This window comes from Tigriopus californicus, chromosome 4 (assembly GCF_007210705.1).
Source record: "Tigriopus californicus strain San Diego chromosome 4, Tcal_SD_v2.1, whole genome shotgun sequence".
NCBI lineage: Eukaryota > Metazoa > Arthropoda > Copepoda > Harpacticoida > Harpacticidae > Tigriopus > Tigriopus californicus.
Genome location: NC_081443.1, coordinates 7,109,388 through 7,126,064, shown reverse-complemented (window position 1 = coordinate 7,126,064; position 16,677 = coordinate 7,109,388). Strand labels below are relative to the sequence as shown.

Here is a 16,677-nt window from a genome sequence, read left to right as displayed (position 1 = left end):
ACCCATTCAAGGAGTCCTATTTCAAATGTTGACCCAAAAAAGCTCGATGACTTACCATCTAGGTACGAGGGTTGCCTGAGAATGTGTGCTCAGCATTCTTCTTGATCATGATTTTTAAAAGTAACACCGAACCCTACGCCCAGAAACACCAATATTCAGAACGCAGACCAGCACAATGGTCAGCGCGCACTTGGTCCACCCTGATTCGGGCCCACCACCATTCAAAATCGGTCCAATTTCCAGCGTCCATACAAGGAAACCGCTTGCACACTCACACATAGTAGCTGCCCACGACGCGGGCATTTCATAGATGTAATTCAAATCCCGGATTTTATGGCGCCAGAACGCACGGACGTCGTCGAATCTTTCGAACCTCCTTGGATTATATCGCACGTTGTACTTCACAAATCACATCATTTGGGTCCTTAGGTGGGTTCCACGAGATGATGGCAGTGTCCGACTCGTTGTGGGACAGGACCGCTTAACGTTCCGGGGATGTCATCAGCCATGGGTTTGGCTGCCACTCGCGCATTCGTCAGCACAGATTCCACTACACCATTTCTGCATTCCTATCATTTCTTTCATTTCCTTGGGCTTGGCACAAGCACGGATCTTAAACGAGTACGACCCAAAATGCTTGAGCTTCGTCACGAGCAAGATGATGCTGAGAACCGTTCACTTTGGCACTAAACGTGACGTAGTAGTCGATGTTTCCTCCGCATCCCGCACAGACAGTGTTATTGGGACGGGTTGCCACGTTTCCACTCTTGGTCGTCACGGGAGTACGCACTATTCCGTCAAATACCACCTCTTCATTCATACTGTTTAGCGGCTTCATGGGGCTCGTTTTGCTAATTTCATTCGAGGTCGGGGGAAATTTCCATGTCGTCTTTGCCCGCAGAATTGTGATCGCTTTCGGCGACTTCCCTCTTCCGCAGGAGATTCGAATACTCTTCACGACCAGATTCAAAAAATTGTCTTTCTCCATTCTGGTTCCAATGGAGAGATCTTCACCCATCATTGTTATTAGCCATCCCTCTACGAAAACCGGACAAGATCGGCAATCACAAGTGTCAGCTTGGCCAGGTCGGGCCGCCATTAAGCAAAGTGTTTAGCGTCCCTTGGGTCATCATAGAAGGATTGGTTGCTCTTTTCTTGTTTGTCTTCACATCCACGGTGTCTGGTGGGGACGATAGGACGGTGAATGGCCTAATCTCTCTCACTTAGCTTATTCAAATCAGTCTCCTTCAATTCCCAAAACGAGTTCATAGTGATCAATAATTCCATTAGGCGCAGCCGTGAGGGGTGCCAAGTGATGTTCAAGGTCGAGTAGTTGGACTTGACAAATTCAATTGAACGAGGCGGAATCAGGATAGCCTTCGTCTGACAAAACGTACAACCATATCGGATTGAGCACCATTTATGCCTGGGTGCCGTCATACTCCTTCAGGAGAAGAGTTGTGACGAAGATTGCATAATAAGTGTAGGGCTTGACTACGAAAAAGGTTGTTTCATCCGGCCAAGTCAGGTCACCCTGTTTCACAGCAGATCCCTCGGGGGTATGATCTTGAACTGTCCAACCATCACTGCCGCATGCGTCTCGTCCTCCATACTTGGTTTGATTGCGATTTTCGAAGGTGGCCTTTGAGATCTCTCGGTAATGAATTTCATAACCGAGCAAGCCTCGGACATCGGCTTTGGGGTCCTTTTCATAGATCATCTTCTGATAGTTACTAAACGTTAAAATGAGTAGCATTCCGTTCTTGTCTACAGTGAACTTCAACTTATCCGGACTGCACAAGGCCTTATCTCCATTGTTGGTATAGGAAATCTCTTCGGGCTTTTGGTTCGGATTCAGCTTGGAGGCTTTGATCAGTTTCTTGATCTCGCTTGGGCACAACCTCGGATTGTAATGGATCAGTGCATTACCTTCTCTTGGTGAGGAGCCCTCTTGTGGATTGGTAACGAATCGTGACAGTTTCATTGTGGGTCCCAGCGGAAACAGCTTGCGCAAGTTCTCGTTTTGCCGGAGAACCAATGTGAAATAAAGATTTTGCTCGCTATTCGAAGGAATACCTTCGATGTATTTAGACTCTTGAAGAAATCTAATGAGTTCAGGGAATAGACTCGAGAAATCTTGAGGAACCCTCGAATCTCAACGACTCGACCCAATGTTTTCTCCAAATGTTGAACCACGTTAGCTGCAATAGAAAGGAAACATTGAATTAAATCACGAATCCCTCGAACCAAGTATCCAACCAGATACGTACAGCCAGAGATCTGAATGGTAAGATCGCCTCGAACATGGGTACAGTCCTCGAAGCTTTTGAGATCCTCCAAACTGGTAATTGTTCCCCCGCCACACGGTTTGGGACAATCAAACACTGGACACACGTTTCAATGCCATCAGCTCTGGTTTTCTCCTTGGTATCTCTGGGACATTCCTCTATACATTTGTTATCATACGACTTGAGGGGGCGCCCCTCTTTGAAATCGTCCCCAACGTTGTTGAAGGTCTTTTTCTCGCTACAATCCGTTTCATTGATGCAGATCCAATCCTTTATACTAAAATGTGGGCAGTAGGAAAGAGCAACTTAAACACAAGGGCTTCTTACAACAGAGACGGAGTCATGCGGATTACTCACCACAAGCAAAGGGTGAGGACACACATTATTGCATTTCTTGCCCTCGCTGGATTCCCATCGGACATTCCTACAAGCCCAGCAATCCGTACTGTCATGAGGATTGCATCCGCCCAAGCACTCCTGATTGCAGATATTTTGCAGCCCATTATTATCCGAGTAGCACGAATACGATTGCCCCGCACCCGAAGCGGGCAAGGAATGGCCACGCGTTGACAATCTTGCTCCGTCCAGCAAAGAAATGACTTACTGTCTTCACTTTGGGGACACACTGAAGGACACTGAGCCGGACAATAAAGATATTCTCGGTTTTCCTATAAACGGTGATCAGGGCAAATGTTAACTTTCGAGTACAATTCAGATCCAGCTAAAGCCACTACTTGTTAGGGCGATAGAAGCAATGCGTCAAAACGTCGGACTATCAATATATTACCTCTATATTAATATGAGGCAAGTAATCCACATTAACAATCTTCTTCCAATCGACGGTATTGACATAACAGAGGCTTGGATTCTCTATGATCTTGACACCGCCATGGAGAATTGAGGTTAGGGCTTAGTAGGCCGATCTCTGCCAAATTCTCATTTTGGAAAATAATTAACGCCCAATTCTGAAAAACAAAGGAAACTCAAACTCAATAGGGCTCTGCAACATATTTTTCAACCTTCTAGATATGATGAGTCTAGACCAAGGTTAATAAAACCGTTTGGAACAACAACCAGAAAACATATCTTACCCCTAGGAGCTTGTTGCCGCGGATCACGGCTAGATTGGGAAATAATGTTGAAAAGGAGAGTACCCGCCCGGCTTTGAACACCAACAAATAATCGGTGATTTCTCTAAGCTCGGGGAAGGAGAGATTCTTGCGAAGGTAATCGTCCGGTCCGAGGTTCATTGTTTCAAAACCACTCATGATGACCAGACTACCTTCAATGACGGTGCAACCACGAAGATCTTTGAAATTCGTTTGAATCTTGAGGCTAGGGCAGACTGAAATTGAAGAGGAAAAAAATGCACCGTGGTCTGATCAATCGCACATCTACTAACGTAAAAAGTGATCTTCAAGATCGAGTTGACCATTGACGTGGCCTGAGAGTCAAGACACGCATGGCTACTTACTTTTGGCACAAGCTGGTGTAATTATCGTAGACAGCCACAATGCCACACACAAATAGAAGACTGGCGAGGCGGAGAAGAGTCGGCCAGGTGACCATTTGTCAATTCTCCGCGAGAACATGCATTCCTGGCTGAGCCACTTTCACGGGCACGGGTCGAGTCCGGGGTATCACACGGTCACTTAGCGCTAGCGGACCGGGTGGAGCGGGGGCGGAAAAGGGACGACTCCTAAAGTCAAGGCGGGCGCCATCGAATCAGTCATTATGGAACACATCCCGTCTATTTCACCCCGACCGGCGGAGAGAACACGGCATTTCTCCGATCGAGGTCTAGGCGGCACCGATTCCGGCGGCCGAGAACCCGGATTATAGGCGAACTTTCGGTCGGACCACCAGCTTGCGTCCGCACTTAGGCGCGTTGAGGGTTCAGTCACGGCCTCAACAGGTACAAAGGGGGCCGAGTGGGGGCCGAGGTGGCCGGTTTCCGGTCAGGCTGCGGGGTCGGCGGTTCGGCCAGCCGATCCTGGCGCAATCGGCGAGAATGTGACACTTGAGTCCAAGTGCCGGCCCCCGTTGATGGGAAGGTCCATGACGTTGCACTAAGGGATGGGCCAAACACAGAAGTGGGGTGGGGGGTGCACAAGCTGGGCAGCGAACCCCGCCAACCCCCCATTTCCACTTCCATTTTGGACCCGGGCGCTCCAGGGGCCCCGCCGACAAAGGTGACTGCCCGGCTCATCCGTGACACTCAAAAGTGGCGAGTGCTGACTGGTCCAGGCCGTCAAGGAGTCCGGGGCCGACCAATGCCGGACCCGCTGCCAAGCCGGCGTACTGGCGCTCAAACACATCAGGGCGGGCGGACCGCGGTTAGCTCTAACCGGGCCCAGCACGGAGTCCACGGAGTGTCCGAGATCAAGCTCGAAGGCGGGTCCAATCCGGTTCCGGTCACGCGAGGATGAGCGACGGCGGTAACGGCGGCAATGGCGGTACACGGGGACATTCAAACAATCCCCCACGTCCCACCCGCAAACACGCGCACACCCTTGCACACAGGTCCAGCGATCACCCACAGAAGCTCGAGGCCCGAAGTCCGACGAATCTGGGTGGGCCCACGCGGACCAGACGGCTGACGACGAAGATGGCGAGGATGAGGAGGATGACCCGACGGGCGAGGCACTTTACGGGCTTGGCCCACGCTCAGCGGCCTCAAACGGGCCAAAGTGCCCCTAGGACTCGTGGATTTCCAATTGGCACCCATGGAAACTGTTTTCTAGTTGGCTCAGATATTGTCGTGATAAATACGCATCAACTTCCAGACGATCCAGAGGATTCAGCCAGAAAGACGGCGACAACGCCGACACCCTCGACCACGGCCAAGACCCACAGCACCCTTCCAGCCTCACACTCTGAACAGCCTTGCGCTAGCCGCTCAGCCGGCCTCCCGGACCATTCATCACCGGGCCACGAAGCAGGCCGGCAGTCAGACGACTCGTGGCGCCCTGGCTCACAGCTGGCTGCACCGGTCCGGTTTGAGGCTCGATGGCCAGGCGCCGGCGCAGGCCAGTTAGCCTACCTAGGCCGGCCACTGATTATGGAGTTTCGAATCGACGTAGCAGAAATGGCAGCTGGTGGAGTGGGCGGAGGAGCTGTTGCTGAAATTACGTTCTAGTTCTGGGTTGCCGTACCGGTCGGGCCAGTCAGCCGCGGTGGAGCGGTGGCCTAGAAGCGGGCGGGTGGAATGGCCTGGGCTGAAGTCAAAACAAGGAATGGCCTGCCATGGAGGAGTTAGACGACTTTTCTCTCTCGTCCTTCCATACGTCGCATTCAGGTTTGCCAAATGAATGAAAGACACCTCATATCCCGGCTGTGGGTCAAATGGGGAGCAACCCAATGACGGAGTTTTGGGCTTGGGGAGATTGATACTTAGAGAAGCGCATTGGCTTTTTTAAAATCGATTTTCCTATCATGTTATGGTACATGGTCTCTCATTTTCCTGATATTACGCCCTTGTTTTGGCACATGATAGAATTGCTGGGTGTGGGTCGACAAATTTGGCAGGCCTAGCTCGAAGGAAAGGAGAGCGAACCCAGAGGCGATTGAACTGAGATCGGGCTTCCATCTAACGAGGATGACATCAATAGCTTGACAAAAATCCAAACTGACCCTAAACATTGTGGAGGGGAGAGTAGCAGGGTAGTTCATGCCTTACATTTAATTTAGATTTCTACCTGTTGTTCCATATTTGAACCAAGGTTTGAAAAATGAAAAGTTATTCAAATGAATCTTTGATTGTAAGAAATTTTCTCCCCAGAAACTTTTCTTCTATTCTAGTGCTTGGCTCCCAATTCCAAATCATAAATAAAATGTCAACCCATATGTTGAGCTCGCTTTGCTTCATTTTCTTCAACTGTCTGAAATTGACATCAAACAGAACTTCAATTATGTAGGCAACTAGAACACACAAAAGCGATTCTTCTTTAAAGCTTTTTATGGTCAATCGTTAGCGATGTTCGCCATCCTTTTCAGTGAGGTGCGCCTTGCCAAGGGATCTCTCCCTCTTTCTCTCTCTCTCTCTCTAACTTTGATGATCAGGTGCCGGCGCACATTCAGGCCGCCACGAAAGAAGGAAAAATGCCATAAAATAATGTGGTCTTCGTAAAACTAATGCTCTTCGTATTGAAAAGTACGACCAAATAAAGCTCTATATATAGAAAAAGAGTTTGTTTTTTGTTAATCCCAATTGTGTAGACTTGAAAGTGTGGTGGCTTCTCTCGGAATCATCATCTTGAATTCATTTGTTGTAAATAATTACTCCTAACAACATATTAACTAATCTTTTGTTTTTTGTAATAAATTTATTTTGGGTTTTGGTAAAAATTGTTTCACCTCGTGAAGTTTAGGTAAAATTCCATATCTTTGTGACTTTGTGGAATTTCATAATTAGTTGATTCCACAAATAAGGAGCTAGCGTAGCTGAACTGTGTTGGAGGCAGTGCAAACAGGGCAAGAAATTTCTCCTTGCTAGGTATGAATTCAAATCCCGCCATTAGAAGTTACCCTTCCAAGAGATGACATGGCATAGTGGTAAAGGTGGTTTCCCAGCATGAAAAGGTCCATGATAAATTTCTCCTACCTGACCACTTTCAGGGACACCTTTAGATGATAAGTATATCCACAAGCAGAAAACCTAAATCAATTAAAATTTGGAAATGGATGATGGTCAGCTTCTCTTGCCAGACTGGGCTTTTCCCTCTGACCATGAAAATCCAACCCATGACAATCCAACCCCCCCCCCCCCCCCCAATTCCGGGTTTTCAGTTTCAGCATCCAGAAGTGCCAAACATACACAAACAAACTCACAAAAACAGTCTCAGAACCAAAGTCTTGTGATTAATCTTTACTTACAATTAGGGAATTAGGGCCCTACTTACGATGAGAATTTTGAAAGGAGTCAAAATTTACTGTTGCTCTGCCGTGATGCCATGTAAGATGAAAACCAATCTCAGGCTTAGCAATATTTCTATTTCAGGCAAGTAAATTATAAGAACGGTCTATGCTAATCATTTTATTTGACCTAAAATCGATATCACAAACAAAAATGTAACTTTATTTTTAGCCAGTTTGACAAAAGTCCAAATCAATTAATCTTTTTTAGTCATTGAATGGCCAGGTATACAAGACATCTCTTTGAACCGTATGAGCAGTATTCATTTGGTAAATATTTCCTTCCAAATCTTGCGAAAAAAGGGCACAAAAATTCCTGAAAGTCATCTGTACAATGATTTCTGCATGGTTTGTGACCTCTATTGGAGGCATTCCACATCAAGAGTACACATTTTTTGATGGAATCCCGATAAGTCATCTCTGATTTTGCTAATTTTTTTGCACACTGCTTGCTGCAAAGTAAAAACACATCAAATTTCGGACGTCTTTGCCTATGCAAGCCAAGGTCAATTCTAGGACCATGTTCATTTTTGGCCAATCCACTGGCCCTCAATGTTTGAACAAACATAACTCTGGTTTTAGTAATCCAATTGAGATGAATTTTGTATCAAAATACTCCAGAGAGACTGGCCTTTGATTGAAATAGTCGTGTTTGAAAGTCAAGAAGTGATGTCTAGTTTCATTATTTGCCCTTTGTCCTTCCCCAAACTACAACCCATCTTGTCTCAATTTTTTGTGTGTAAATGGCCCTATGTGTGCTAAATAAGTTCTCTAAACAGAAATATGTAATCTCAAAGGGATTATACTAGGTGAAGACTTTGGCGAGCGTGACTACTTACATCTTAGAGGTGCTTTCATGCAACCTTTAACAACTATGAGCCAAGGATACTGGAGCAAAAAAACGCCACTCTTTTGTGATCACCAAACCTTTCCCGCCAGGTGAGGCCTAAACTGCTGGTGCTGGTATTATTGAATGTCAATTATTGGCTTATCTATTGTACAAAATGTGTGACTAATATCATTTTGGTAATCATTGATGGTATTGGCCGGGTCAAAATCCATAAAATGGCTTCCAATATGTCTTGCAGTGCAATTACTTAAAAATACCAATTAAATGTTCTTGACAAAGCAAGCATTTCCTCTAAGCCCCATCTGCCAATATTTTTTTGCTAGTAATCTTGCTTGAAAAAAATTATTTCAGAAATATCTTGACGAAGTTTCAATTAATTTGGTGCACTAGTTAAAAACTGATTCTCACTCAGGGAATGGGCCTGAAACTAAAAGTCAACATGTTGTAACTCTGAACTACATATGCTTTAAATTCATTTGAATGCCTTATGATAATGGAATGGTGTCTTTCAACAAATGTGACACCTTTTTTACTGGATTATTTTGGATGCTTTTGTCAAAAAAACAAGTGTATTAGAGCCGAAAATTCAAATTGAAACTTAGTGGAACTGGACTGTGGTATAGCTCTGTTTACCTGAAATGGTACCTGTCTTTTTTGTAATCTTCCTAACAAGTAGAGATTTAAACTCTACTCTAAGACAGCCCTTCTATTTTCTACCAATGTCTGATGTTTGTTTTGTCAAGAGGGCGGATTAAAACGAAGTTATCAATTTTCCATTTTCCATTTTCCATTCCAGATATTCAAATAAGTTATTACTTATGTACTTGTCCTTTAATTGACATTTTAAACATTTATTGGTTATTTGCCAGTGTAAGTTCCTCATCAATTGATGAAATGATTCATGTTTCTGATTTTCCTTCTAGAAGTGTCTTTGAGCAAGTTTTGCACAACAATTCACTGATTTTAAAGACCATTTGATTGTTTTTGATTAACTTGATATTCATGATCATTTCAATAAAAAGTTATTAACTTTTAGAATAACTGTAGAAATGTTTGGAATATGAACAGAGCTGTGCACGAAAGAAATCATCATTTCCTAAAAAACTATATAAATGTATTTTGTAGCATTGGCAATCTTGTTTTATTGATGCTAGAGCTTTTGTTTGAATTCAATGCAATGGCCTCACTCGCCGGGCAAAACAAGACCATCTCTTTTCCTCTCATTAGAGTCCCTGGATGAGACCATCAAACTTGAAAGAGGCTGGCATCTCAAAGGGATTAGACGAGACCAGCTGTTTGATTGTTGGTGATGTCTTGATAAACCAATTCACTTTTAACAAACATTAACCCCTTTTTGACGCAATGATATAAATAGATGAAAACATTCTTCATGTAATGCTTTTTTGCTCTTTCAAATTAAGAGTTTAAGTTTTTAAAACCAGTAGCATAGCTGGCAGACAAAATAGTTGCCACTTTTAGGCAAAATGTTATCCAATGGTGAGGATAACACTCTCAAACACTCATTTAATCTAAAGGCACACCTCTCAACACGCTAGTTCGTGTATTTGAGGTCTCAAGAAGTGATATTACTCCCATAAAGGTGCTTCAATATATTTGATTGTCTAAAAAAGATCAGTGAGCCATCCTTTCTTTTTCCTTTTATAAAACTTCCTCTGACAATTTCAAGCCTTCACTTTTTTAAGTCATCAAATTGAAATGATTCATATTAGTTGAACCACATGAGAACCTCGTGAATCATCAGAACTGCAGTCTAATGACTTGCCAAACTCTGGCTTGTTTTAGCCCCCTTAGGCTGCACAAAATATGTTTTACGTTCTGCACTCCAGAGGGCGCTTTGTCATTCAGCCTCTAGCAAATAAAGGGCCGATTGGGCCGATTCCTTGTTATTCAATTATACTGCGTTTGTGTTGTTTTTGACTAATTCTATCAAAATTTTATTTTCAATTAATGCCTCGGGTCGCATAATGTCCGGAAAAGAAATTTCGTTCAAGGCAAGGCAATAGCAGTTTATGTAGCAATCTACCGTGCCCCTTCCCGTTTTCTTTGGGCCGTGTGACGTTGCAAATATGGGCCCTTATAGCTTTGCAATGACATGGAAATTGTTCGGTAGAATGTCTGTTGTGGCTGTATATTTGCTTAACACGTGACCTCCAAAAACATAAAACCTGGAACCGAAATTTTCAATCTAATAACCGAAAAGTTTCTAATTTTTCATCTTTTTAGCCATCTTTCCACCTTTTTTGCGGACTTTTTTTTAAACTTACTTTCGTGCAACATTATCAGATGAAGAATTTAACCCTCAGCCAAAAGTTTTAAGCAATTATATCAAATTCGGCTGTTATTTTTCATTTGAGAGAGGCAGCAAAATAGGGAACTGCAGTTATTGTTTAGTGTTGTTTTTTGTAAAAACCACTCTTGGACACCTTGTGGTGTATGATTAGAGAATGGGTTATTGCGGATACCAAAGGATTATAAAAACAAAAAGGAAAGTGGTAATACAAGCACAGCCAAAGTTTGAAGCAAAGGGTGGGTAATAAGGGACATTTTCTGTAAGTGATGGTTTCACTAGGGGATTAAGGTATCGAATGGCGTTTCAATGACCGTTTAAAGTTCTCTACTTCCCGCGTATTTCTCACATCTTGTGGTAGCTTATTCCATAGGGTTGCCCCTCTCACCAAGAACGAGTTCTGAGGGGATTGAAGCCTGCAATAGGGAATCATTAAATCACCATTCGTAGAGCTCCGAGTTGGGCGTTCAGTGAAATTTCTTACGAAAATGAATGGCTCCTGCCCATTGGGAAGGCAGAGATCGGTGATTCCATGGATGATTTTATGCACCCAGATGACATCAGATCTATCTCTTCTCACTCTTAGTGGTTCTGGGCCTAATGTTTCCAGTCGCTCTGGGTAAGTCAGGCTATTCAGTGAAGGGATCATTCTTGCGAACCGTCGCTGCACTGATTCCAAAAGTGTGATGTCTTTAACGAGGCGGGGCGACCATACCTGTGAGGCATATTCGGGGATTGGTCTGCCGTAGGTTATGAATAACTTTGTTAGTATTGTTGGATCCTTCGTTTCAAAGTGTCGCTTTAGAAATCGCAAAACTTGATTCGCCTTTCCAGCTATTGATTCGCAATGCTTGCTGAACTTTAGTTCAGGATCCACTATCACTCCAAGGTCCTTATCGGATTGCACCCCGTCGAGAGAATGGCCTTTGAATTGATACGATGAACCAGTATCACCACGCCCAAATCTGAGAGTCTTACACTTTTTAATATCAAATTCCATCCCTCTTACACCAGCCCAATCAGCGATGGAATCCTGTCCACACTGTAGTCTCCTATGGTCAAATGGCTCGGAAATTTCGCAAAAGATATTCGTGTCGTCTGCAAATTTTATGAGGTGCACTGGATCTTCAACCTGAAGAACAGAAATAAAGATGAGGAACAGTGTTGGGCCGAAGACACTTCCTTGAGGGACGCCTGAGGAAACACTTTTCCACGCTGAGTAGGAACCATTTATTACGACTCTTTGCTTTCTATTGCTCAGCCAGCAATGATCCACTTGGCAAGATATCCACCAACGCAACCCGAGACAATTTATTCAGAAGGAGAGTATGTGGGACCGTATCAAAGGCCTTGGCCGGGTCCAGATACACTCTGTCGACTGTTCCCCCTGTCAAGCACTCTAGTGACGTAATCAATATGTTGTATTAGTCCAGTGATACACGATCGTCTTGCTCGAAAGCCATGTTGGTCCCTGAACAAGGCTTCTTCTTTCCCCACCTCTGTCATAATAGCCGTCTGCAGGAGGCCCTCCATCACCTTGCATATGGATGAGGTTAGGGAGATTGGCCGATAGTTCGATCTGTTTAGTTTATCACCCCCTTTGAATACTGGGGTAACATTTCCTAAGCTCCAATCTTGGGGGACTGTTCCCTCAAACGATTGACTGATTGAAGATGATCGAGGCCCAGTTTTTTAAGAATTGATGAGTTAAGCTAGCCATTCCTGGCATCATGAGCGTCATCCAATGATTGACCAAAATGATTTGGTGAACAAAAGCGCCTTCAGCAGTAGCGCTAAACTGCAAAAGAGTATCAATGAGGGATGATTTCGAAGGCTCATGTGGTACCATTCTCTTCTTAACGCCATCGGTAAAAAAATTATCATTGGGCGTTTGCGGGTGCTTGGAAGTCTTAGGCGAGTGGGATGTTGATATTGTCAGATTCGAATTAAGAAAAGGTTTTAACGTCGCCACATGGGATATATTCTTAAGGGGATGGTTTTATAAGACAGGAAACATAAGAACCGGAATCTAGAACTGGAAGCACGGCAACCTAAAAAACAGGGAACAAAATGTAGATCGAATTCCAACATGGGACATATGGACTTTCCTTTTTTTGCGTTGTTGATTTTTTAGCATTGCCATGGCATGAATCATAATGAATGGTTTAGTTTTGAATTTAACAAAGAATAGGTTCCTAAATGCACATTTTGTTAAAAAAAGCATGTATTACTTGTCTGAAAAAAATATGTGCCTCCAGTACAAATAAATTAGATCAGTAGAACTGGTACCCGAATTCAATTGACTTTTGCTTGCTCAAGATAGTGCGAGCTAGATATGATCATGTCAGTTGATTTAACAGAGCTCCAAACTTGATATATAGAGATTTGGCTGGCAGCCAACTAATTGACATTTTTAAATGCAATGTGTGCCTAGTTCAAAACTGAAACATTCAGGCCTTGGTAATTTAAAATAAATCAGGTAGCGGCCCAATTCAGTCCGAACCCCTAAAGACAGCCTACAATGCAACATTAGTGGAAAATACAACTTTTCAATAAAAATAACCATGGAGGAATTAGACGGTTTACTTTTACCACCAACAGGGTGGGCAATTCATATTTTTCCATCCCTGTCAAAACGCGTCAAAAGCTACGAAACTCAAAAACTTCAAAACCAAGGTTCATTGATGCGGCAAAACCCCCCAGGCAAATAGGTCATCAAAACTTTGTCATATTCTTCTAACATACTCAAAAAAAGTCGAAAAAAATGAAATTTGGCCCACTACTTTTTTCGACTTCAAATGCCAAACAAGCTCAAAAGTTTTTTTCAGGTTTTGACTTTTTTTAGGTCTAGTCATTACTCTTGGGACCTCATGAGTGTTTTTGACAGACCACCTGCGATATTGATTGTTCAAAACTTGATCTTGTTTGAAGGTTTTCTCATTGGAAAACAAGGAAATCGTGTTTGGTTCAACCGGGTTCTTGAGCTCGTTCAACATTTTTTCAGTTCTTCATAAGGGACCTTGTACTTCATAAGGGACCTTGTACTTCATAAGGGACCTTGTACTTCATATTTTGGACTAAAAATTGACCTCTTTCTATTGTCTTTTCCCATCTTGTAACAATGATGCCCAAAATTATCTCAAATGATGAACCATATGGTCAACAAGGGATCTTAAAATTTCCAAGCAACAGCCCCAATAGACATTCTTGGATCATTATCAACCAATGTGGCAAAACCATCACTTTTGGGGGACCTTCCCTAGACGTTTTGGTTGCCCGCAGTTCTATTGAGCTTCGAATTATACACGAGGTTGCCACCTCGCGGGAAATATGTTCAAAATAGCACATTATGCTTTGTAGTAAAAGGCCAGCTCTAGTACTGTATTTGACATTTGACAGGATTTGCATATTTTGGAATGTCATTTGACCAAATCAACAACTCAATTCCATTATCCATCATTGAAATTCTCTAATTTATGATACACAGCTTTAACTATTACACTTTTGAAGAGTGACGTTGTTGTTAGTGTTGTTTAAGACAAAGAGAAAAAACGGCTGGATGACGACATAAACAATTGCTTTTCTTTCATATATTTTTTTTCAAGGGTCAACTTCAAAAAACTTTTTTGCTTACAAAGTTGTAAAATTTTGAATTCTTATTTGACGCAAGAACAATATATGTTCCTGACGGCGACCCTCTGTTTTCCAATTATGCTATCAACTACAGACCCTACATCACACTGTAGTCCATGTCTCAAACTACCTGGAGTTCTACATATTGTAAATAATTGCCACATTAAGGCCTCTCAACATCAAAGCCCTTAATTCATTTTAAAAAAATCATCAGTACATCATCTCTACAGGGTGCGGAAGCAAAAGCCGGAGGTATTTTAGATGTGTATCATGACCTGACTTGAGATTTAAGAGACATTATAATCAAGTATATAATCAAGAAATGATCAGCCGAGTCTCAGCTTTGTATGGCGGGTTTGTTTTTTGGGAGTCTCAAGCAATGGGGGAGCAATTACACAAAAGGCAGAGGGTGTCGGATTTGTTAAAGGTATATGTGGTCATTCCAGACATCTTAAAGATTGTTAAGGTGTTCAAGACCATGGTTTAAGACATCAAGAAGGCCAAAGCCATAGGGAAAGATGTCCACCGAAGGCTAGGATTGGCTGGACACAATTCCAAACAAAAACCGGAGTTTTCTGAGTCTCCGGATAAGAAGATTGGTGAGGATCCAACGGTTTCCATGCATTGCCTCGCCACCAGCTTCAAGGTTGACGAGGGCACCATCAGGAGGGCTGTGCATGACAATTTGGGCATGGCCAGCTACGCAAGGGCCCCCAGGCATCTTCTGACTAAAAAGTTGAATAAAAAAAGACTGCTCAAGTGCAAAAAACTCCTGAATTAGATGAAGAGCAAGCCGTCAATTGTGAAGATCTTCTCTGACAAGAAAATGTTCACTGTTGACAAGGTGGTCACCTGCAGAAACAACCATTGGCTGGCAGAGTCAATCAAGGATGTCCAGGGGGTGTACAGGACAAAGCATCCGGCCAAGGTGATGGTCTTGGGGGGGGTGGCATCTGACGGGAAGAAGATGCCCCCTACTTCTTTAGCCCGGGAGAGAAATTGGGCACAGATGCCTACTACAAGGTACTGAGGTACCACATCTTGCCATGGATAAAGTCCAACTATCCAGAGGGAAACTATGTGTGGCAGCAAGACGGCGCCCCCAGCCACAACTCTATCCATTGCCAAAAGTTCTGCCAGGAGCACATGGTCAAGTTCTGGAGCAAGGATTTCTGGCCCCCATCATCCCCGAATCTCAACCCCCTGGACTTTTTTGTGTGGAGCATCATGGAAAAGGAAGTCAACAGAACCCCCCACAGCAATGGTAACTCCCTCAAGGCATCCATCATCAAATCCTGGAACGAGATGTCGGAGGATCACCTCTGCAGTGCCTGTCCCAGTTTCTGGCGCCGTGTGGAGGCAGTCATTGCTGGTATGGGAGGACACTTTGAATACATTTTGTCAACCACAGTGAGAGGAACAACTTTTGTTTAAAAAACAATTCATTGAGCTGTCCTAAAAAATTACGTATCTTTTTTTCACAAACATAATCACAATTCCGGATTTTGCTTCCGAGCCCTGTACATTTGAGAGCTAACAAAATAAATTCCTTTCCGGCGTTGTCTTTGAATCTTTAAGGAGCACTTTTATCAACAGCAGGTTTTGGAAACACTACAGAAAGAGAAATCTTAAAGGGCGACAGTGTACGTCATAGACGAAAAGAAATATAGATCGCCTTTTAGCCTTTACATTGGAATGATTCACAAGTTGACAAATAATGATTAGCCAAGGTTAACTCCGTACCAAAGTGAACGATGGTCAACATAAATTAGCATCATTTTTCCGAGTTATCCTCAGTATACTATCCATTACTTGATACCAAGTATTTTCCTATTGATCGATTTGTCGTTTGAATGGTTTTGCTTACAATGAAAAGACCCGTATAATTGTATTTTTATTACAATGAACTTTGGGTTGCGGTGTCTTTGAAACAATATAACTTTAGCTTGTTACGATTGATTATCCAAAGATAGGCAATGATGGTATAGGAATTTGAAACAGCCTGTATCATCTGCTGAAACCACAGGACAGAATGTTTTTAGAAAGCTCTAATATCTTAGCCTGCATTTTGATATCTACTTGAAACCCCCTTGATCCTCAAAAGTTTGTACAATACTGATCAATGCTTTCAAGCCAAAGTGCTTTATTTGTTAAGCCACCAATTTCTAGAAATATGGATTGTGAACGAGTTTCCCGCCAAATCCCGCCCTTGGTCGTAGCAACTCTGAGCCACTTCTTGAATAAAAGTAAGAAATTTAGAATGATGGCAGGTCATTTTTATATCATTTACTTGTAAATCAGGCCGAAAATTCGAATTTTATGTAGTGTTTACAACATAGCTTTGGATATACCTACTGAGTTAAACATAGTTTTTGGCTAAAATTTGGCCAAGTTCTTCTATTCAACAAGATCTTGTGGTCGTATGGACTACAAAAAAAGGAAATATTAGTGCCAAGTAAGAAAACCTTTTTTATATTTATTTTTTAAATAGTTGTTTGAACAATTTGAATTTATCTATTACTTGATTTTCGGCCTTTTTTTGGTTCGTTTTTGTACTATTTAGTTTTGAGTTATTTTCCCATCATCACGAGATTCGAATTGCGCGCAATTTAGTTTGCTAATTTATTTTCCTTGTTGAAAGACTTGAAATGCTTTTTAGCATTGAAAAGTGGCATTCCTAGTAC

The 16,677-nt window shown here is 43.0% G+C and overlaps 1 protein-coding gene across 1 annotated transcript; it reads right to left on the bottom strand.

Annotated features, from left to right (window-relative positions):
• Window positions 1-2,651: 2,651 nt before the first annotated feature.
• LOC131879056 (insulin-like growth factor 1 receptor) lies at window positions 2,652-3,916 on the bottom strand. The gene is made up of 4 exons (XM_059225258.1): window positions 3,763-3,916; window positions 3,380-3,633; window positions 3,076-3,253; window positions 2,652-2,956 (listed from the first exon to the last, which is right to left on the bottom strand). Exons 1-3 carry the CDS (start codon window positions 3,878-3,880, stop codon window positions 3,107-3,109), a joined length of 519 nt encoding a protein of 172 aa, XP_059081241.1. The 5' UTR covers window positions 3,881-3,916; the 3' UTR covers window positions 2,652-2,956; window positions 3,076-3,106.
• Between the last annotated feature and the right edge of the window lie 12,761 nt (window positions 3,917-16,677).

Excerpts from the sequence above, each read along its gene's own strand:
- LOC131879056 (XM_059225258.1), bottom strand. The coding sequence starts at position 3,880 with ATGTTCTCGCGGAGAATTGACAAATGGTCACCTGGCCGACTCTTCTCC. Across the intron at positions 3,634-3,762 it reads TACACCAGCTTGTGCCAAAA|TCTGCCCTAGCCTCAAGATT; the intron begins GTAAGTAGCCAT and ends CTTCAATTTCAG. Across the intron at positions 3,254-3,379 it reads GCGGCAACAAGCTCCTAGGG|AATTGGGCGTTAATTATTTT; the intron begins GTAAGATATGTT and ends TTTGTTTTTCAG.